At 56.4% G+C, this 22,442-nt stretch overlaps 1 protein-coding gene across 8 annotated transcripts in view; it reads left to right on the forward strand.

The window, feature by feature from the left end:
• Positions 1-21,183, forward strand: part of Sned1 (sushi, nidogen and EGF like domains 1) — a 64,571-nt gene extending 43,388 nt beyond the window's left edge. For 2 of the 8 annotated variants that reach the window (XM_026414778.2, XM_026414784.2), the window contains 9 exons: positions 439-622; positions 2,598-2,710; positions 3,416-3,697; positions 4,677-4,821; positions 4,895-4,977; positions 6,410-6,508; positions 13,894-14,010; positions 14,617-14,704; positions 16,115-17,170. In XM_026414778.2, coding sequence (XP_026270563.2) covers positions 439-622; positions 2,598-2,710; positions 3,416-3,697; positions 4,677-4,821; positions 4,895-4,977; positions 6,410-6,508; positions 13,894-14,010; positions 14,617-14,704; positions 16,115-16,280 — 1,277 coding nt within the window. In that variant the 3' untranslated portion in view covers positions 16,281-17,170. The other 6 variants (XM_026414779.2, XM_026414780.2, XM_077791329.1 and 3 more) reach the window with 6 other exon arrangements.
• The last annotated feature ends 1,259 nt before the right edge of the window (positions 21,184-22,442 follow it).

The raw sequence follows: 22,442 nt of genomic DNA on the forward strand, positions 1-22,442 counted from the left end.
TCTCAAGCTTCTGAGGACACAGAAGGTGAGGAGCTGAGCTCCTGAGCTTCCCTCCCTGTGGTCACTGCCCAGACGTTAACTGCTGGACCAAAACAGCACAAAGGAAAGAGAGGGTGCCCTGGTCCACTGGGGTCAGGAAGGACCCCCACCCTCACCCCACCCTCTGCACGTCACTGTCACATCTAAAGAGGGAGGCAACTCAGCCTGCCTCTAAGGGCCTGGCTGGCTCAGGGTGCCCACAGTGGGCCCTCCGCAGTGGCCACCCTGGAGGTGAGGAACCTGGGCACCTCCCCTACCCAGAGTCCCTGCTGGGCTGCTGAGGGGACAGTTCTCACCAGTGGCCTCTCTGTGGCCCCAGCACCCTCCCAGCCTGGTCTCAAGCCTCTTCCCCAGAAGCATGAATGTGCTGGTGTCTGCTGAACCATCTGTTGCCCCCAGGCCCCCGCCCCATTGAGGACATAGAGGTCACCAACGTGTCAGCTGATGCCATCTCAGTGCGGTGGGCTCTGCACAGGATCCATCATGCCACCGTCAGTGGAATTCGGGTGTCCATTCTCCACCCTGAAGCCACCGAGGCCCAATCCACCGAGGTGGACAAGAGCGTGGACCGACTCACGTTTGGGTAAGAGGTGGCTCCTGGGGGACACGAGGTCTCCGCTGTTCTGTGTCTGTGCACCTGCTTGTCCCTTGCCTGGGAAGGGCTGGGGCCCGGGAAAGCCTAGCTGGGTTCTGGGACGGCCCCTGCCTTGCTTCCTCACAAGGACATCTCAGGAGCGCCTAACGGAAAGTGCCCAGAGAGCTTCAGGGTCCTGGGGCAGCACCTTGGCTGCCAGAAACCAGTCATAGGGGGTGGGCAGCCAGGTTCCTTCCAGGGTCCCAGGGTCCACCTGCCAGAGGCCAAGTTCTGGACCCCTGCTCCAGCAGTGCTGGGGGAGGCAGAGAAACTGGAGGGGCATCTGGCTGGCAGCTTCCTGTGGCTCCTGTGTCCACAGGGTGAAGGGCATTCCCAGGGAGCAGTGCCCAGCTCAGGGGGCGCGGAGGGGCCGTGCAGAAGGTGAGCACTGCAGGGCAAGCTTGGGGACCATGGCCAGGCCAGGTGGCCTCCAGCAGCCCCACTCCTGGGTGCCCTACCCGGGTACCTTGGAATCACCTGCACTTACGGGCCAAGACCCTTCCCCAGTGTGTGCTCCTTCCCGAGCCAGCAGACAGTCCCGGTGCTCAGACCAGCCTCCTGCTCTCCCCGGCCACTGGTTTCTGCGGAGCCCCTGCTCTGCCCTCCTGGTCACAGGGCTCCCTTCCTCGCTCCACACCCCCTCACTTCTCTCAGCTGCTCCAGGGCTGTCACTTCAGAGTCTTTCTCTAGTAGAGGTAGCCATCTTTTTCAGGGAGTTTCTATTTTGCTTTGAATGTGCCATGTTTCTTGATATACTCTGATTTTGTGGTGATTGTTGTTGAAACTGAATTTGAATCAAATGACATGGCACCCCTGGAACTGATGTCCCCTCTGTTTTTCCCCAGTGCTGGGACGGAACCCAGGGGCACTGCACGCTGAGTTCCATCCCCTTTTTGTTTTTTGTTTGGAGACAGGGTCTGCCAAGTTGTAGGTCTGGCCTGGACTTGCAGTCTTCCTGCCTCAGCCTCCAGAGCGGCTTGGGTGGCAGGCCTGCGCCACTAGTCAGGGCCCCTGCTCTCTTCATCTGGTTGAGACTCCGGTCTCTGTTGTTTTGTTTGGCTTTGCTGTAAGCCATCCCTGCCAGGACAGCCAGGACCGTCTCTGAGGAGTTACCTTCCCATTTCCCGCCACCAGCAGTGGCTTTCGAATAACCTTGTCCTTGATGTCTGGCTGCCGAGAGGGGAGGAAAAGAACAAGGAGGCAGGAGGGCACTGGCCTTCAAATCACACAGCGCTGTCTCTGTGTCCCACCTCTGAGCAGAAGCAGCATCGTGGTCCCTACTACTGGGGAAAGGATCTTCTGCCTCCTGGCTCCTGTGGGCTGTGTGCGTGGTGACCCAGGAGCACAGGCGAGGCGGGACGGCAAGGCTGCTCTGCTGAGCGCTGAGACTGATGGAGAGCCACCACAGGCTCTAACTCCACCTCCTCAGGAGCTGCAGGCCCTCGTCAAAGTCCAGAGTGACAGGAAAGCGAGGCAGCCTCCCAGGGCTTCCTGCCCCACATCTGCCCAGATCCCTCTCCTGTTCACTGTTTAAATTCCACTGTGATTTCTCTTGATTCACATCCCAGCTTCTTCCAAAGAAGAACCCCATGTGGCTTATGGAAGAAACACAAGCAGGGCCCAGGTGGGCACTTGCTGACTCTGTCCCAGGACTGCCCCCAGCCAGGTTCACCAGGGGGACTGAGCACAGAGTGGCACTGGGAGCTGGGACCCACTCAGAGAAGGGACACAGGGAACATCAGCTCTCTGACCACAGTGTGGCTGCTCTCAGCACAGGACCCTGCTCAGTCCCTCACTAGACCAGACAGTGGAGGGGCTTCCCACCAGAGGAGCACCTAGGACTGCCAGCCACAGTAGGCCCCACCCTTGGTTATCAGAGCTGGCCACAGGCCCTCACATGTCCCTGTCCTCCTCCCCCCGGCAGGGCCCTGCTGCCAGGAAGGAGATACACCGTGTGGGTGGCCACCCTCAGTGGGCCTGGGGGAGCAGAGCAGCCTACAGAGAGCCTGGCCTCAGGGCCACTGCACGTGTGGACACGTAAGTAGGCCAGTGTGGCCTCTGCCCCACAGGCACCTTGGAGAGGACTGCTTCCGGCCAGCCTCCTCAGCCCTCTCCAGAGTGTGCACGGCACTGAGAGCTCAGACCTGGACTCCCTGAGGCCTCTCCACTTAGACCATCAGGAAGGTCCCTGCACCAGGCTGGTCTGGGTCCTCTACTGGGGACATGTCCAATGTTGCCCTCAGCACCTGGCAGCCCCTCCAGGCAGTTTCCCACTGAACACTGACCAGAGAGTACAAGGATGCGCACACAGTCCAGGGCTCCTGGACCATGTGACCAGCCCCCTCTAAGCTCCCTGGTGTCACTGGCCCCCAAGTCCACCCCCAAGTGTGGAGAGCACAACAGCCACTACATGGGGAGGGCAGGTGGGCAGGTGGTGAGTCTGTGAAGGCCTGGCCCAGCAGGGACGACTCTGCCTCCCCAGGCCCTGAGCTGCTGGTCCACTGTCCATGGCCCACCTAGTGGTGGCCCTGGCACTGGGACCCCAGAGGGTGGCGGGTGCGCTGCCTGTGCCTGGTGGCAGCGGTGGGCTCTGACGCCATCTCAGAGCTGCACCTTTGTCCCTAGGCACAGGCCTGGCTTCAGGTGAGGCTTCCGTGACCCTCTCAGACCCTACATGGCGTCCTTGTCAGAGCCCCCCCCACCCTGCCCACCACCTCCTTCTGCTGTCCCTGCCTTGTCCAGGTCCCCTGCCTCCAGCAAACCTCACCGCTTCCCGAGTCACAGCCACCTCTGCCCATGTACTCTGGGACACCCCCACTCCAGGCACATCGCTGGAGGCATATGTCATCAACGTGACCACAGGCCAGAGCACCAAGAGCCGCTACGTCCCCAACGGGAAGCTGGTGTCCTACACCGTTCGGGATCTGCTGCCAGGGCGGCGGTACCAGCTCTCGGTGACGGCCGTGCAGAGCAGCGAGCAGGGCCAGCTGCACAGCGAGCCCGCACACCTCTACATCATCACGTGTGAGTGTGCGGCCAGGGCCAGAGGGTGTGTGGTCAGCCCCGTGGACACGGTCCTTGTCCAGGAAATGTGGGTGGTCATCAGTCCCCAGGCCCCTCACTGGTCTGGACCACCTAGAAACAGGTCCAGTCTGACACAGAGGAGTCTGCGTGATTGGAGGCGTGTCCTACCTCAGGACTTAGAGGACAGTGACAACAAGCGTAGGAACCCCATCTCGCACAGCTCCTGGGGCAGGTCCCGGGCGGGCTGAGCAGGGAGGAGAGGGAGTCAGCTGCCCCACAGGGGCCACCCAGGCCTAGCCCACAGTCATTTTCGGACACAGCGTGGGAGAGAGCAGCAGGAAGCGCCCTGAGGAGGGTGTGGAGGCTCAGGCACCAGGCCAAGGACCGGGTTTGTTCCCGGTGCGGAGGGTCCTGCCAGGGGCCATGGGCCCCACTTGTCTGGTGCTGTTGTGGGAAGATGGGTTTCTGGGGAGTGCAGGTGCAAGGTGAGACATCAGGGGAACAGGGAGAGAGGGTTGCAGACCCCAGCTTTTCTTAGATCCTCCCTCCGCCTCCCGGGCCCAGGAGATGCTTTGCAAACACAGCACAGGCTGTGAGGTTTCACACCCAGCCCTGCCACCCTGTCTGGCTCTGGGCACAGCTGCCAGGTAGAAAGGGCAGGCCAGCTGTGCACTAGGACCACGCCACAGCCCTGTGGAGGACGGAGGCCCTGGCGGCCTGGAGGTACCTGGGCCTGACCTGAGGTGGGAACCTGGCCTGAGGAGGTGGGTCAGGAGGCAGCTGGGGTCCAGGTCTGGAGCCCAGCATGTCACAGTGCCAACAGGCGGTCCTCCTCAGAGGCTGTGGGGCAAGGGGCTTCTCAGGCCCACACATACCTCTTGCCCCTTCCCCAAGCTTGGCAGTGTGAGCTGCCCCGTCTGCAGAGGGTCAGATGCAGGGGGCAGCGTGGCCACTCCCCTTCCTCCCACCTGCTCTGCAGCCCCCAGAGATGGCAATGACAGACGCTGGCACCAGGGAGGACATCACCCACGGGTGCTCAGAAACAGACCATCCCCAGTGCACCTGCCAGAGCTGCGTCTACTCCACACCCACGGCGCCCCCGGAACACCAACCCCGCCCCCGAGGTACCTGTCTCAGTCACCACCCCAGGGTGCCCAGGGGACACTGCAGCCCTCGTGACCCTCCCACCCTCTGCAGCTTCTCGGAACTTGTGGACGGAAGAAGAAGAGTAAGTGCCAGGTTCGGGGTCCTGCCCAGCACCTCAGCCACCGAGAGACCACGTGAGTGCTACGCTTCCCAGCACCAGCTCAGGGGCAGCTCGAGTGGCCACCCGGCCACTCTCACCCACTCCTTGTCCCACAGTGACAGTGGCAAGGCCTGGTCCTAAAGACCCCCAGTACCCAACCCTGTCTCCAGCCAGGGCCTCAGCCCCAGCCATGAGCAAGGCTCTGGGCCCTGGGGTCAGCACACACTGAACACCATGGAGGGTTGGGCTGGTGGGGTCTCCACATGGTCAGCCTGTGGGCTGGAGGTGCAGGTTGCTGACGTGCCAGAGAAGACATCAGCCATAGGTCTGGGACACTGGGAGCTCTGCTTGTCAAGTGTGGCCTGCAAGTTCTGCTAAGGAGGCTGGGTGCTCTCGTTCTTTGCTACTCAAAACGTGGTCCCTGGACCAGCAGCCTTGCCCGGGAGCTTCCAGAAGGATGGACCCTGCCCAGAACTTCTGGCCACACTATCCTGAAACAAGGGAAACACGTCCCTGTCCCAGGAGTATGCAGCTACCTGGGCCTCTGGGCTCCTGCTCAGGCCTGATGAGCCTCCGCCTCGCCCAGCACCACAGGACCTGGGCACCCCTACAGACCGTCCCTTGGAAGGTTGGCCCAGCAGCAAAGAGGCTTCTGAGCCCAGACGCCCTGTGCTCTTGCCTTCTAGCCCACAGGCGAAGGGGTGTCTAGGAACCTGCCTGAGGCAGGCTTCCCGTATGACTAACTCAGAGCTCCCTGAGATGCTGCAGGACCTGCTGGGTAGAAGAATCCCCATGGGACTCTCCAGCAGACAGCCTCATCACTGGTTCAGTGGGAATCTCCAAGGAGAGGGAGAGGAGGGCAGGGCACGGGGGCCCAAAAGCAGAGGGGCAGCAGAGGGGCCACTGCATGTGGTGAGCCAGGTGAGGGAGAGGCCGGGCCAAGGGCCTGTGGGGGCAGGAAGGTCGGGCTGACCACAGGATCCAGGTGGTGGGCAGGGGAGGTCTGGGGTATAGAGGCAGAGCTTATGGGACTCTAGCCATGGGGACAAATGTAAAATGCTCAGGGGCACAGCGAGAACACTGTACGGAGGGGACATCCCACTGTGGGCCCAGAGCACAGCCGGCAGAGTAGGGCAGACACAGAAGCAGGGGCGGGGGAAGGAGCAGGCAGAGTCTGACCCTAGGAAGAACAGTGCCATCGTGCCAGTCGAAGGAGGGTGAGGCTCCTGGTGGAGCAGTCACTGGCCTTCCCCAGAGCAGCCTGATGGGGCCTGGGAAGTAGGAGCTGGGCCCTGCTGAGGGGCACAAGGAGAGTGGGGCCTGAGCCCATTGGGAGGCAGCTCTGGGGCTGCAGGGCTGGTGCCAGAGCTGGGGAGCCAGGGGTGGATGGGAAGCGGCTCAGAAAGCAGTCCTCTGGGAACCTGCGAGTGAAGCAGGGTGCCATGTGGTCGCCTGGCTTCTCCTAGAACCCACAACCCCAGTGCCACTCGGGAACACAGAAGAGGCCCCCCAGCAGACCCACGTGGTCCTCCAGCTCCCCAAAGACAGCAACAAGGATGCTGAAAGTAAGTTGACAGTGGTGGAGGGGACCTAGAGCTGACTGCTGCTGGGCCCCCAGTGAGGGGTCCACAGGGCCTGCCTAAGGGACAGCCAAGCACCCCACCTGGACAGGGCAGGGCAGACTACACCACCTGGGGTGGTGACTCATCCTGCCACAGACAGCGAGGAGACCAGGGCCTGTGCTAGAAGGGCTGGCCCTGCCTCCAGCAGCTGGCCTTCCCCTCCCCAGGCACCACTGCCTTGCTCCCCCACAGGGGAAGCCCCAGTCGGCAGAGTGAGAAGGGCGGAGGGAGTCACACCGAGCCTCGCCGGTGGGGTGCCTCGCTGGTGGGGTGCCTCGCCGGTGGGGTGCCTCGCCAGCCTGGGCAACATGCGGGCCACACAGGGCCTGGCCTGCGGCTGTGCCTGGTGAAAGCCAGGGCCAAACACCACGCAGGGCAAGGACAGGACAGATGCCAGTTCCTTACACTGACTACCACTCTGCTCCCCCACTTCTGCCCTCTAGGACAGTCCTAGAACCTAGTGGTCCTTTCTCCCCTAGTCACACTATGGACTCAGGTTAGGCTCACCCATCAACCCCACCCCAGAGAAGCAGGTCCTTGATAAAGATGTGGCCTCTGTGGGTGGTCTCACAGCCAGGCCCTGCCCCTGGACACACCTGTTCAGGGCAGCTGCAGCACAGAGGGTGCCTTCCAAGCCTACATCTAGCCCAGCACTGTCCCCTCACCACATGAGGTCTGACAGACTCCTGGGCTGTGAGCACCAGGAGGGCGGGCTTGTGTGTCAGTGGCCAGCAGCGAGGGACACTGTTTTTGATGGAGTAAAGCAAACTTTCCATCACAGGGTTTGTGTATGTCAGCCCTGTAAGTACCAGATGTTCCATTCAGTAAGACCCAGAAATGAGAAGAGCACAAGCTGGCTCATCTGGCTGCCCCCACAGGGCTGCCCCCAGGCCACTGCCATGTGCAATGCTTGTCCTGCTGAGGTGCAGGATGATTCTAAATGGGGAGATGAAAACAGGAGCCCAGGTGTGCAGGACTGGTCACCATCCCTGGTCTACCCTGCACTCTCCTGTGGCCCCTTTATCATTCCCTGTGTGTCCTGATGGGGTTTCTTTGCAAAGACAAGAGCCTTCTCTGGGCTTTGGATAGGGCTGGCTAGACCCTAATGGGCGGTCCAGTGTCCTCACATGCTGCGGAGCATGGCGGCATGGAGCGGGCTCCCGGGTCTCCCCACCCACTCCCTGCACCCAGGCCTGCGGCTTGTGAGTGACTGGCATTGCCAGAGGCGCTGTGGATGCTCCTGACCAGGGTTCCCAGGAGTCCCACGTCAGGGTTCCTTCTCCACATGCCAAAGAGTAGACACGCTGGATCTTGGTGTGTGAGGACATCAAGCTGTCTTCTAGCAGTGGCGGCTGCCCGTGGGCACTCAAGCAGGGACTGCCAGTCCCCAGCACTGGTCTTGCTGGGTCAGGAAGTCTTATACAGAATACAGATGTGTGTCTAGGTATTACACAGTTTCATATTACTATAAATAGTAGTTTTCAAATTGCATTTCCCAATTATTTATTCTTGGAGTATAGATATTTATTTGGCCTTTACATTGTGACCTCCCACCCCACCATCCTGCCAAACGCTGTGATTCTTATCATAGATTCTTGGGGTTTTCTATATATACAATCATATCACTTAAAGCTTAATTGTCTGCCTTTTAAACTCAGACCTATAACTCACCTGATTGTCCTACTGTCAAGCACAAATCAGGCTGAGCGTAGTGGCACACACCTGTAACTGCTGCAGCTCAGGAGGCTAAGGCAGAAGAATCACAAGTTCAAAGCCAGCCTCAGCAACTTAGTAAGACCCTGTCCCAAATTTTAAAAGAAACCAAAAAACAAAACAAAACAAAAAAATGGCTGGGGATATAGCTCAGTGGTAAAGTGCCTCTGGGTTAAATCTCCAGAACTGCCCCCCCTCAAAAAAAAAAAATAAAAACAGTATACATAGCTCTTTTTATGGACAACTGTCCTTCCAGAGTCCTTCCCATGCTGCCAATCAAGGGTTCATGCACACGAGTCCATGCTGGCCTGGTCCTCTGATCCACTGGCACTCTCTGAGCCAGCCCACCCTATTTAATATTGGAACCTTACATGTAACTTGCTAGACTCGGCCAGTCTTCCCACCTTGACCTTGGAGAAAGTCTCAGCTATCCCTGACCCTTTACATGTCAGCTGATCAAGTTCTACAAAGCACTTGTGTACCTGAGGTTACGCTCCTGGGCCCCCACATGTGCAGTGCAGTGTGGTGGAAGTGGAGTCCCACGTCAGGGTTCCTTCTCCACTGCCACCCCGGGCCCAGTCCTATTACCTCTGGTATCCATCATGCTCCTGTTTCTTCGCAAAGCAATTTGCTCCTTCTCTCTCAAAGCTGTTAGACTGATTTCTCAAGAAAAGGAGGACCCCAGAGAGCCCCCACCCACAAAGCACAGTTAATATTCCTAATGAGCTTGCCCTCGCCAAGCAACCATCCTGTCCCGGTGCACCTTCCAGCCTGAGAGGGGACCTCATTGAGAGGAGTTGGGTTCCCAAGACCAGAGCCAGTCACCCTGAGGGTCTGCAGGTGCAGGAGTCAAAGAGTGCTAAGACGGGTCGAATGATCCCCTCCACCCCATTCGCCCCAACTCCACTCGGGGGCTTCTGGTCTGTTCTGACTTTATCACCATGGACACTATCCCAATGGTCTGAATAGATGCCACCAGAAGGACAGGCAGACATTGCCCCTAGGTGACACCAGGCAAAGGACACTGTCCCTAGGTGAAACTGGGCAAGGGCAGGGACTGAACTACGCTGCTTGGTCATTCGTCCTGCCTGGGAGCAGCTCAGTGCCCAGCCCCCAGGGTACATCCACACCCTGTTCCCTACCCAGTTCAAAGCAGCCTTCTCCCTGTTTGTGTATGAGGGTGTGACAGTAAATTCGGGATCTACTGGAGATGGCCATAGGGAACAGGCTGCAGGGTCAGCTCTGTACCCTCCTGCCTTCTTGTGGCCTCATCAGTCCACAAAGGAATGAGTTCAAGCCTGGTCTCTGTAGTCACACCCGTCCCATTCCAGAGGGTTAGAAATGATGACTGTATGAATTGGACATTAGGTGTCCTCCCAAAAGCTCATTCTAGACAATGCAGGAATGTTTCAGGTGAGATGATTAGATCAAGAGCACTATAAACTCGTCAGTGGGTTAATCTTTTGATGGGTTAATCATTTGAATGGACTACTGGATGTTAACTACAGGCAGAATGGGCGTGGCTGGAAGAAGGTCACTAGGGGTGTGATCTCAGGAACCACATCATGTCCCTGGCTCCTCTCCCTCTGTGTTCCCTGGCTCTGCCATAAGCTCAGCAGCTCTTCTCCAACATGCCCTTCTGTCAAATGGGGGCCCACGTGGTCTGTGGACATCTCATTAAAGCTGCCTCATCTCAGGCCAGAGCACAGAGCTGACCAACCATGGACCGACCTTCTGAAACCATGAGCCAAAATAAACCTTACCTCCTCTAAGTTGTTTTTATCAGGTATTTTGGTCTCAGCAATGAAAACCTGACTAACACAATGACACAAGCTTGTAGATTCTTAATACCCTGCACACTGCCATATTCTGTAGGGCTGCTGTAAAATCTCTCTAGACAATTGTGTATAGTGTCTAAAATTCAAATGGAATTGCAAGGGAAGGAGGGAGGGAGGGAGGGCGAGAAGGAAGGAGGAAGGGAGGAAAGGAACGAAGGAAGATAGAGCTGAAAGATTTAGAAAGTAGAAGGACTCCATTTCTAATGTCAAAGCTGACTGTGAAGCCGCAGAATCAAGTCACTGTGGTCCTGCTTCATGGTGAGCACTTAGGTCCATGCTCCTTCACGTGGAGGTGAAGCAGACCCTCACCTCACACCGATGACCTAAGGCCCTAAGTCACACAGGATGGAGCCATGGTTAGAGTTACAATCGAAACTCTTGGTAGAGTGGGTGGGGGTGATGGTGCTGGGGACTGATTAGAGCAAATTATATTCCATACTTTAATAATTATGTCAAAATGAACCCTAATGTTATGTATAATTTAAAAAGAACCAATAAAAATTAAAAAATCAAAACTCTTAGAAGAAAACAGGAATAAATCTTCACCTTAGTTCTGGCAGAGGATTCTTAGATAAAACACCAAACATATAACAACAAAAGGAAAACAGGACTTCATCAAAAATCCAAGGCTTTTGTGCTTCAAAGATCACCACCAAGAAAGTGGAAGAGACGCACAGAATGGGTAAACAAGGGACGTGTATCTAAAGTACATCAAGAACCCAGTTTAAAATGAGCAAAGAAAATGAAGGAACACTTCTCCAAGGAATGCACATAAATCACCAGTAGGCACAGGAAAAGACACCTCATGTCCCTCACCAGAGGACAGCTGGCCCCAGAACAGCAAGCACTGGCAAGGGTGTGGACATGGCACCGGCTGGCCACTGCCAGGAGGCCAGTGCTGTGGCTCTTCAGAGGAGTCAACCAGAGGGACCACACGGCCAGCAAGCCCACTGACACCTGCCCCCAGGAGAAATGGACACTGCACGCACACGAGGCTCACCCGTGGATGGACACAGCAGCAGCAGCACCACCACCACCACAGGCAGAAACACCCATGCCTGAGGGTTGCTGGAGGGAGACCCCCCACGGCACCACTCCAATCAGAGGACAGCTGAGGTGACAGGCACACAGCGCTGCTACACACCACCACCTGGGTGTGTCTGGAGACACGCTGAGTGGAGGGCCAGCTACAAAAGACCACGTGCCAAAGGCTCCCACTTGCAGCCAAGTCCAGAAGGAGAGACTGTGAAGACACAAAGCCGCTCAGGGGCTGCTTAGGACAGGGTGGAGGCTCAAGGTGGACAGGGGGAGCTAAAAGCCATACCTTCTTTCTGGAGGGGACTGACTATGGTGACAAGGAACTGCACATGTCAAATGGGGGCCCATGTGGTCTGTGGACATCTCATTAAAGGTGCTGTAAAGCCATAGGCTGCAGTGTGTTTGGTGTGCTGTCGTCCGGGAAACAAGAGGGGAATATGAATACATGTTTTTATTATGTTTAGGAAGAAAACTAACAAAGAGGGTGAGCTATTCATGGAAGGAAAGAGCAGGGAAAGGATGGACAGAGTCTAATCTTCTCTGAATATATCGACCTTGTTGCATAGTTTTGACTTTTGAACCAAGAAAAATATTTTTAAACAACAAAAAAGAAAAGGCAGGGGGCTGGGGCTGGGGCTGAGTGGTAGAGCACTTCCCTAGCAGATGTGAGGCCCTGGAAATACCAGAATACACCCACGACTTGTTTATTTTTTAAAACTCTAATTTCCTTGTCCTAGTCACTGGAAAGCCTGAGACAGAGGCAGCTCAGGAGTGATGATCTCTCAGAACACCTGACTGTGGGTCCAAACCCATCTCCTTGGAGGAAGAGGCTCTGGAGAAATGGCTGATTCCAAGACTGCAGCAGGATGTGGACAAAAGTGACCAGGCACAAACCGTCAGGCAACAAGCGCACATCCAAAGTCAACAGGCACCTTGCCAGGGGCCAAAGAGCCAGCCTGAAAGGGTTCCCCTGCCCAAGACAGGACGGCTTGAGCACCAAGAAACGTGACAGCACCAGCCAGAAGCAACAGCGGCATCCAGAGCTGAGTACACCAACACTCAGGAGGAAAGACTCGCCAGTCAGCATGGACACAGCCTCAGTCTTCCACGCTAGAGAGTTCCTGGTGACTGGTCATGCAGAGCACTGCAGTCTACGTACAGACAAGCAGCAGAGGGAAGACAGGGTTGAGCACTGGCCCTTCTTGCAGGTGTGCACCTTCATCTCAGTCCTCAGGGCGGTGAGGAAAGCACATCCCTGCAGGCCCCTGGCAAGCTGGTAAAGGCAGGAGCCACAGCCAGTGCAGACAGGGCTATCTGGCTTAGGAGGACCTGGGTCTGTCGCGCGCCACTCAAGTGGGACTTGGCACCTGGCTGGCCTCCTACATGTCCAAGGATGACAAGCACCCTGCGGAACAGTCCTGCCAAGGGCATGGAACCTGAGTCCCCTTGCGCCCTTCTCTGATGAAGAGAGTTTGTGGGGTGAAGAACAAGTTGGTCCACTAAAAGCAGTAGGTCAGATCCAGGAGGGCACTTGAGGGAAATGGCCTTGCTTCTTTTAACAGAGGTAGAAGACCAGGGGTGCAGATGGAGACCCGAGACATATCAGGCACAGGCAGCAGGCAGGCCCTCACAAACCCTTGTCTGTTAGCCCAGCTGTAAGTGGCACTTTAAGGTGGACACAGCCTCAGTCTTCCACGCTAGAGAGTTCCTGGTGACTGGCCATGCAGAGCACTGCAGTCTACGTACAGACACTGCTGGCTGTCCACAGGAGAAAGGGGACATAAGAACGGCCCTGCGGTTACTCAGGGTAACAGACGAGTGTGAAGCGGAGGGGCCCAAGCTGAGCGCCTGGGGTCAGTCTGGAAAGTTCATGAAGAAGGTGTTCTAAGCCCACAATTCATTTTAAGTACATCAAGAAGGACAAGAGGAAGGCCCAGAAGACAGCAGGGGGAGGGAAGAAGGCAAAGTGGATCCAATGGGGATGGAGGAGGGGCAGCAAGGTCTTCCCACGGCCATGAACCATGGGATTGGAACTTGGAGAAGCCTTTGAGGAACATGCTGCAAGTGGCGGCAGGTGGGGCTCCATTAGAAGGTGCGATGGAGACTGAGACTCCTTCAGGACCAGACATGGGGGAAGGCCAGTTCTTACTCTTTTGTGCTTTAAGTTAAAATAAAATAACAGGTGTCTTTAAAAATAATGACAAGAATGGGGCCAGAATGTATTCAGGGATGGAGGCCAGGCCAGGCCAGGCCAGCTCCTCCCAGGCAGCACTGCTGACCACCTTGGCCTCCACTACAGCAAGATGCGACGTGCTAGGAGGTGGGCAGCCACCACTCACAGGGGCACAGGTGCCAGTTCTGCACACAGGGCTGTCTGGGGCTGGGGATGTGGTGGAGAAGTCTCTGCCAACTGGGGGCAGACACTCAGAGACAAAAGGGTCTTGAGTTCCGGGCAGAAGCAGCCGTGTGTAGGGGTGAAAGCAGAACAAGCCGCAAGCCAGGTGGCTCACCAGGAGGCCGTGGGCTCTCTCCTCCCTGCTCCCTGAGTCATGAGGTCAGGGCCAGCACACCGAGGCCCATGTTCCCTTCTCTGCTGTCTGTGTCACGAGCCCACAGCAGCAGGGCACAGAAGGCCACAGCAGGAGGGAAAAGCCTGTCATGGCTGCCCTCGAGCACCCAGTCAGGTGCCAGCAGGCTCCCTAGGATTGGGGGCTGACCTCTCCTGGTCTCTGTTTCCAGGCGCCCCTGAGAGCTGCTCAGAAGGTGCCTGTCAGAATGGAGGCACCTGTGTGCCAGGTGCGGATGCCCACCACTGTGACTGCGGGCCAGGCTTTAAAGGCAGGCGCTGTGAGCTCGGTAAGTCAGGGCTGGCCACCCAGCTGGGAACTGGCCTCCAGGCGCCTCTTACAGCAGTTGTCACCAGGCCCTGGCAGGCTGGGCACAGGTGGCTTTGTCCCAGGCCTTCCAAATTGAAGGGCCAGAACAGAGGCCTAGAGCATCTAGGAACAGAGGCTGACAGGCAAGGAAACCGAGGAATGATCTGTGAGTCCCAGGGTGAAAGGTAGCCCTTGGCTGCAGGGGCTGAGAAAAGTCAAGAACGGCAGCCCTAAGCAGCGGCCGTGCCACAGTGGGGTGAGGCTGCAGGAGACAAGAGAGTCCACGGGAGGGACATAGGCTCCTTTGGACTGAGTGTCCAGGTTGGGGGCAGAACCCCCTACACCACTATACTAGCCTGCAGGCTACGAGGTCACCCCAGCCAGGGCAGTCTCTGCAGATGCTGGGCAGCCCTGGGAGGAGGTCACTATCCCAGGGGGAAGCTGGCACAGATCCCCAGGCCCAACAGGGTCTGAGAAAAGCTGCCTGGGTCTCCCTCGGGCAGGGGTCTCTCGCGAGGGCAGGAAGAGAGTTCCTGTGGCATGGAGCCTCCTCCTAAGCCTCTGCCCTTCTCCTTTGTGCCGGCAGCCTGTAAAAAGGTGCCCCGCCCCTGCACTCGACTGTTCTCGGAGACAAAGTCCTTTCCAGTCTGGGAGGGAGCCGTCTGCCACCACGTGTAAGTTGGCTTCCGATGATGCTGACAGGGTCTTCACTTTCCAGAGTGCTGTCTTACTAACCCCGAGGGACGGAGGCTGCAGAAGACACTGGCTTGGATGGCTCATGTCCACCACATAGCAAACCAGGGGCTTGAGCAGAGGAATGGGCCTAGGCCCCTGCGGCTCAGGAACAGTGGCTGAGAAGAGCTGGTCCCTGCCTCTCAAGCCCTTGGCTCTCCTCTGCACCCCTAGGCCCCAGTGGACAGAGGGCCCTAGGCCCAAGGATTCCAGGACCTGACCTCCCTCTCTTCATCACAGTCCCTGGAAAACAAATAGCACATGGTGACTTTGAGTCCAGCACTGCCACTGACTCATGATGTGGTCTTAGACAAGTCACCCATGTCTCCGTTTCCTCATTTGTAAAGCAGGCTGTGGAGGGACAGTTGCCTCATTCATCTCTTGGGACCTCCCCCAAAATCCTGTGACTCTAGGTGGTACTCAGTCATTTAGGCACACCCTGACAGCACTGTTGTGTGCCAGGGTGCTGCAGGCACAGTCCACCAGGGACATGGGCATTCAGGCTGACAGGGTGCTGCAGGCACAGCCCACCAGGGACATGGGCATTGGTGCCATGCAGTCACAGAAGGTGGTGAGTGCTAAGGAGGGAAGGGAGAGAGGAAGTGAGGCTAGGGGAGCCAGGTGAAGGCCATGCTACATCAGACAGGTGACTAAGGTGGGCCTCAGGGATGAGGTGACACTGAGCAGAGGTGGAGGCAGTGGGAAGGAAGAAGGTTCCTGAAGGAGCATCCCTTTCTGGCCCTGCATCACGTATGCCTGGCATGTCTGAGGACAGCAGAGGAGTGACGCGAGGACACCCCATAAGGATGGTGGTGTGGGTTGTCCATGAAGTGAGGAGTGACTGAAGGTCACTCAGCAGAGGAGGGACATGTGACAGCGCTTCATAGACTGCTCTGGAGGCTCCACAGAGGAGGAGAGGTGGCAGCCAGGGCAGAGAGCTCTGTTGGAGCTGGACGTGAAACCAGGCTGAGGACAGAACAGAGGCAGTACCAAGCTGCAGGGCACAGAGGCTGTGTGACGCCACTGACCTGGACTCTGTGGGGACAGTCCCCAGCTGCTGGACTGGGCTGGTCCCAACATTGCCTGCAGCCTTGTCATGTCCCCAGCATGCCTACAGAAAAGCCTTCATTCCCAAAGGCCTTCTGCCCTTTCATTGGGAACCTGCCTGTACCTCTGAAGTGACCTTGTATTGAACATACGGCAGCCTTGCTTCACATCCAGGGTGACATCTCTGCTTTCTGTCACTGTTCAGACCATTCACATCATTCTCAGATAATGGCGATGTGGCTGTTGGCTACTTTTTTCTATGTATCCCATCTGTTCTGCATGACTTTTTCTTCTTTCCCTCCTAGTTCAGGATTAACTGTTCAGGGCTTGCTGGTCCCTCCTCTTTGGCTCATTGTTACTCAGGAGTTGCTGCAAGGTTTTCAATATGCACCTTCAACAAGCCAGGACCTGCCTTTCCTGTCTGTCGCCGAGGGCAGCTTAGGGGAGACTCCTGCAACTGTCATCCTTTGAATCACCCTCAGCCTCTTCCTTCACACACACCACCAACTGCCAACGCCGATGCTGCTCTCAGCACTGTTTTCCACATGCTGAGTGAGTCCTCTACAGCCAGGGCACACCCACCAGCCCAGCTCACCGTCCCCTGCATCACGCCCTCAGCCTAAACAATGGGACTCTTCTTACAGCACAGGTCTGCTGGTGACCAATTCTCTGCTTGTTTGTCTGAAAAGGTTATTTCACCTTTTTTTCTGAAGAAATGTGGTTAGATACAGAATTACTGTTTGATACAATTTTTCCTCCAGCACTTTACCTGCAGAGACACGGCCCCTCACTGGCCCCACTCCACGCAATGTGTCCTACCCCCTGGCTCTTTCGCACTCTCTCGAGGACTGTCTTTGGCCAACCTGATGATGTGGCTCTCGGTGTGCACTCTCTGGAACTGTTAAGCTCTTGCATCTCGGGTGTTCACTTCTGTCACATCTGGAATGGGTGGACCCCGCTTCTCTGTGCATTCTTCCTGCCCCTCACTTCTCTCCTGTTGGGACAGTGCTGGGCTGGTGCTGTCACCACATTCTTCCCATTGTTCAGACGTGCCACCTCTGCAGTCAGGGCCATCGACTTTGCTTCTGCATCACCCACACAGCTGTGTGCAACTCTAGAAATTCCACTCGGCTCCTGCTCTGGCCCACCACCACTCTCTGCATCGTGAGAAGCTTTTCCTTTAGATCATAAACACACGGCACAAACTCAGATCTGTCTTCAGGGCCGTTTCTGGTCTTTTTCTGTTCAATTCTTTTTCTCCAGGATAGGGGTCATTTTTTTTTTTAGTTCTTCGCATGATTCTTTGAACGTCTTATGAATTTTCATAGAATGCTGAACATTAAAAAGGTGCCAAACTGTCTCACGTTTGTATTTCTTTTCAAGAGTACTTTCTCTGCAAGGCAGTTCTGGTATGATTTGGTCTTCCTGAGGCTTGCTGTGGAGCAGCTTTGTCCTGGCATGGTTTCACCCTTCTCCGCTTTGGCTCTCAGGAGTGACCGGCTCCTAGGTGGACTTGCCCAGCTTCATGGGTACTCTGGCCACACAAAGTGTGACCCTGAGTTGAGCCTGAACCTATCTGCAACTCTGCCCTAGCCCTGCTGCCGGCCAACATACAGGTGACCCTGTGCCTGTCTCCCTCTTCCCAGGCTTGCTGTTTCCTTCCTGTGTCTGTCCAGCTCTCTGGGAGTTCCTTCCACAGCTGGCCACTCTCTGGAGGCCAGAGTGGAAGTCTTACCAAGGCTACAGACTGGTGTGGGCTGCAGCTTTGCCCACACCAGCGCTGCAGCTCCTGAGGCCTCTTCTAAAGGGCTCTCACACTAAACACCTTCCCCTCCTATCATCTTCAGAGTCCTGTGACAAGAGGTGGCATAAGTCTCCCAAGGACACAAAATGGGTGCGACAGAGTCAAAGAAGCCTGATCAAGGCGCCCTGGCTAATAATGGGAGAGGAGGCAGAAACCAAGTCTCTGGCCCTCCACTGCTGCCTCTGCAGCCTGCAGCCCAGGTGGCTTGGCCTTCTCCCCAAAGTCTAGCAGAGCGGGAGGGTCAGAGCCCAGGGACAGGGCCAAGGGGCCTGCCCCTCGCAGTCATTATGTTGGAACTCATTTCACTTCCGGTGCCACGTGGCTTTGCCAGCAGTTGTGAAGTGCACTCTGAAACGGTATACCTCACATGTCAACTGTGTTCAGTACAGCTGATCTTAAATCACATGGCTTCTGCGTTGGGCACTTTAACACACCCACAGGCAGCCTCTAGTCAGGAAACAGTGGTCTTTCCCTCAAACACCTCTGCACTCACAGGTGGTCCACCGCCCAAGGAGGTGGGCAGCACACTCTTCGGCATCCAGTTTCACAGAATTTTCTTGTGACAACAGGTACAAAAGAGTCTACAAAGTTCACCAAGATGTCTGCTTCAAAGAGCACTGTGAGAGTACCAGCCTCAAGAAGCCCCATACAGGTAACCCGGGCCCAACCTCTGTCCTGCATACGGCTCGCAGGGTGATGGGCAGGGGTGGTGCCATGCACCTGAGACTGTGTGTGGGTGAGATCTGGGCACACACACAGGCACAGTGGGCATGGTGAGTGCGGGTGTCACTCAGCTCCTGCAGGAGCGAGACGCTCCGGGGAGAAGCATAGAGCACTCCTGGCAGGCCAAGTGCACAACAACAGAAACAGAAAAGACCTTCTTAACCTTTGCTCATTTACACCCAGGTTCCATCCCCAAAGGGTTCAAGGTGCTCAGAAGTACTCTTTGGGGTTTTACTGAAAGAAGTGCCTGAGAACATTATATGTTTTCAAATCAGAGCCCCAATCTCAGTCTCATTCTTCAAGACCCACTGTGGCCCCACACCTTTGCTGGCTTGGCCGAGGACTAAGCCCAGGCGCTGCTCAGCCTGAGTATGAGGCCTCACCCCGAGGACACTCCTGCTTCCTCCTGCCCACCCCCCCACTCTCCACGCCCTCCCCAGCTAGGCTGTGTCCTCTCCTTCCATAGCCACGGCTCCAGACAGGGGCAGGGAACACATGAGCAAGAGGGCAGAGTGAGGCAGGACTAGGGGCACAGAAGTCTCCTTCTCATTAAGCCCTTTCTTAGTTGTTTCAGGAAACAAAGTGACCATCAAACACTGAAGAAACAAAAGGTACCATTCCCCTGTGCCCTGAGAGCTGCTGGGAAGAGGGAGAGGAGCCCGCCTACCCTGGGCCTCTGGGAGCGCTGCCACTCCCTAGGCCCTGCTAAGCCTCAGGCCAGGTGGCTTCAGGATGCCCTGACTCAGGCCTCCCAGCAGACCCAAACTCATCTCCAGGAGGAAGAGAGGCTCTGGGGTGAGGGCATATCCTGCCTTCTCTCAAGGGAACATGGAGCAGCTGCCACAGGGGCTCACAGAAAGCTGGAAGACCACCCGGCACCTGGAGGGAGGAGACTGCATGGAGGGAGGGCCTGAGGTGCTGAGGAATTCTGGGGAAACCCCAGAATGGTATTATACTGGAAGCTAAAATGGAGGCCTTAGTCAGGAAACATTTGGCAAGTCCTGAAGACGGTCTCCGACCAGGATGGTCACATGAGACACTGGAATTCTAAGCATCGTGAACTCTGGGATGGAAGAAATTTCACCTTTGTTCAATCCAGTATTTCCCAAACTCTTTTGGCAAACAAACCCCACCCAAGCCGTGTCTCCCTCCACGCCACTCTGCTGGTTCTTACGGAGCACTGGCACTCTTCGCAACACTGTGAGACACCGGGCCACACGAGACCCCATGAAGCTCTCGGCCCCACCTCTCCAGGAGCCCACAGAGCCTGCCTTCCTAGCACTGGGGACAGGGAGGCTCTGTGGTCATGGGCCCTTTCAGGTCCTGACTTCTGGGCTGAGAAAACAGAACTCTAAAAAGCCAAGGAGCATTCCAGCTGGCTCACACACTGAGGGAAAGACAAGCTCCCCGGGGCCCCAGGAGACCTCAAAAGCAGCAGGGTCCCATCTCAAATGGGACTTCTCTCTGCGAAAGCAGCCGACAGTGCTGGGCTCCTTCCACTCTGGGCACCACCTCCCCTGCTGACTCTGCCTCTAAGGACACACGGACAGACAGTCGAGGGCTTGCAGGCAGTCCAACCCTGGTGAGGTCAAGAGCCCACATACACCATCTGGGTGGGAAATATCTGCATGGCAGTAAGTCTCCTGAAATATTATGCATCTTTTTAAAAGCTCACCTAGCAAACCCATTTCCATAGAAACAAATGAGAAACCCCCAGCTAATGATGGATCACCAGCTGTGGAGCACACCTGTTCTTACTACACGCTGGGGCAAACACAAGCAGGAAACAGGAGCACACCACTCAGACGCCGCCAGGAACCACATGGAGACTCCTTCAACACAGAGCAGCCTGGTCGGGGCCCAGTGGAGGTGGGTGGAGGGGCAGCCACCTGCTGGTGCCAGTCTAAGAACCCAGTGCCCGCTCAGGTTCCCAGGGTGGGCACAGGTCCTCCCCCACTCCAGGCCCTGCCTCCCTGCACTCAGGCCAGGCTTGGGCTCAAAGGGCAGCGGAGAGGGCATGCTTGGTGCTCTTCTCATGTCTGCATCTGTTGGTCCTTCAGAGGACTTGGGATGAGTTCACTGCACTCCACCCACCTTAGGATTTTCCAAAACCTAGGAAGATGAGCTCTAATAACTGGATTGAAAAGGATACAGAAACAGGCCCTGGATGGGTCAGTTCCCTTTGTGACCTCTGGCCAGGCCTGTACACACACCAGCCCCCAAGAGTCACTGAAGCACCTACGATCTAGCGCAGGCTATGGCATCCCTGAGCATGGTCTATCCTCCACACAGCTGGCCTAGCGGGGCCGTTAACATCACTTCCGCAGTGCTTAGAAACCAGCCCTCAGATTCCAGTGTGAGAAAGGTCTCCCGAACCAGGAGGAGGACAGACTTCTACCACAGACGTGGGCAGTGGGAAAGTGGAGACAGGGTGAATCCTCCTACCTGCTGCACATCATTCATGCTGCACATGGTCCATGCATTTGGAGGTGGAAGTGTTCAATACTACTAAAATGGAGCTTGGACAGTTTCAGGCTGCACTGTGATGGCAGACTCTTTGTGCAGGGCAGTGAACGCTTCTGGCTTGCCGATCAGAGGCTCTGTGGCCACTGCTCAGCTCTGCCCCTGCAGCATAGCCATGGATGTGCAGCTGAATGTGCGTGGCTGTGCTTCCCTGAAGCTCCACTCAAAAGAACAGTCACAGGGTGGACCTCTGATCTGTGAGGTCACCCAGGCTTTGGCCTCATGTAGTGGAAGCCATCCCCTGGGTGACAAGTCACCACCAAGGCTCCAAAGACCCACAGAAGACTTACACAGGAAAAAAAAAAAAAAAACCCTCCTCAGAAAGCCAAGGCACACCACCATGCAGCAGCAGGGTCTTCTCGCCAGTCTGAAGGTAACAGAGGAACGCTCTGGGCAGGCTGCGCGAGACCACATGCAGGGGGCCTTTTAGACCTCTGGGGCCTCCAGGTAGAAACACAGCCTGCCACACATCACAGAGCACGTGTGCGCCCCAGCACCGCCCCACACAGCTGTCTTCTCCCTGCAGTGTGGGCACAACTGGAGCAGTCAGGCCCCCTTTCTCAGTGGAGGACAGCCACTCACACAACTAGAAATGGAGCACAGTCACATCATGGCAGAGGCCTCCCTCCTCCTGGGGTCTATAAAAGCATTCTTTGAAGAGGTGCATTTTAGATTTAACTGAAAAGTGTGCACAGCTGTACACTATGAAGTTTGCTGTTTTCAGAAGGGAGGAAGAATGATTCCAGAAAAACCCTACTGTGCCCTGCAAACATCCAAGGACAGATGGCCCCAGACACAGTCAGTCAGAAGCCAGTCCACAGACATGCAGGCTGACCTCCACTGTAGCACCAGGCCCATCACTGTCCCTCTACATGACACCCCAGATCACTAGGAAATAGTAGGACCAAGGTCACCCCACCATAGGAGATGAGACTTTCTCCACCGCCAGCCAGCCATGACCTGGACCCGGGTGTTAGCTCAGAGTCTGTTTCAACAAGAGACAGAGCAGGATGCTGTGCTGTCACACTGTCAACCCACACTGAGGCCACACAGGTGGAGTGTCTGGTAAAAGAATGTCCCAGTACTGAGGGGTTACAGTCCACCCAGACATCCCAGGGAGTGGCCACTGCTGTTCTAAAATGTCCTTCTTAAGACTAACATCTTCCTCAGAAACACTTCAAGTCCATCTCAGCAAAGGTCACATGGAACCAGAACAAGGAAATCCGAATGCCGAGGTCACCGTCTGCCACCAGCACTTGGGATGAGTGGCCCTCTAATCACACTCAGGCCACCGTCTGCCACCAGCACTCGGGATGAGTGGCCCTCTAATCACACTCAGGCCACCGTCTGCCACCAGCACTCGGGATGAGTGGCCCTCTAATCACACTCAGGCCACCGTCTGCCACCAGCACTCGGGATGAGTGACCCTCTAATCACACTCAGACCACCGTCTGCCACCAGCACTGGGGATGAGTGACCCTCTAATCACACTCAGACCACCGTCTGCCACCAGCACTGGGGATGAGTGACCCTCTAATCACACTCAGACCACCGTCTGCCACCAGCACTGGGGATGAGTGACC

The sequence above is a fragment of the Urocitellus parryii genome, chromosome 1 (assembly GCF_045843805.1).
Source record: "Urocitellus parryii isolate mUroPar1 chromosome 1, mUroPar1.hap1, whole genome shotgun sequence".
Taxonomy (NCBI): Eukaryota; Metazoa; Chordata; class Mammalia; order Rodentia; family Sciuridae; genus Urocitellus; species Urocitellus parryii.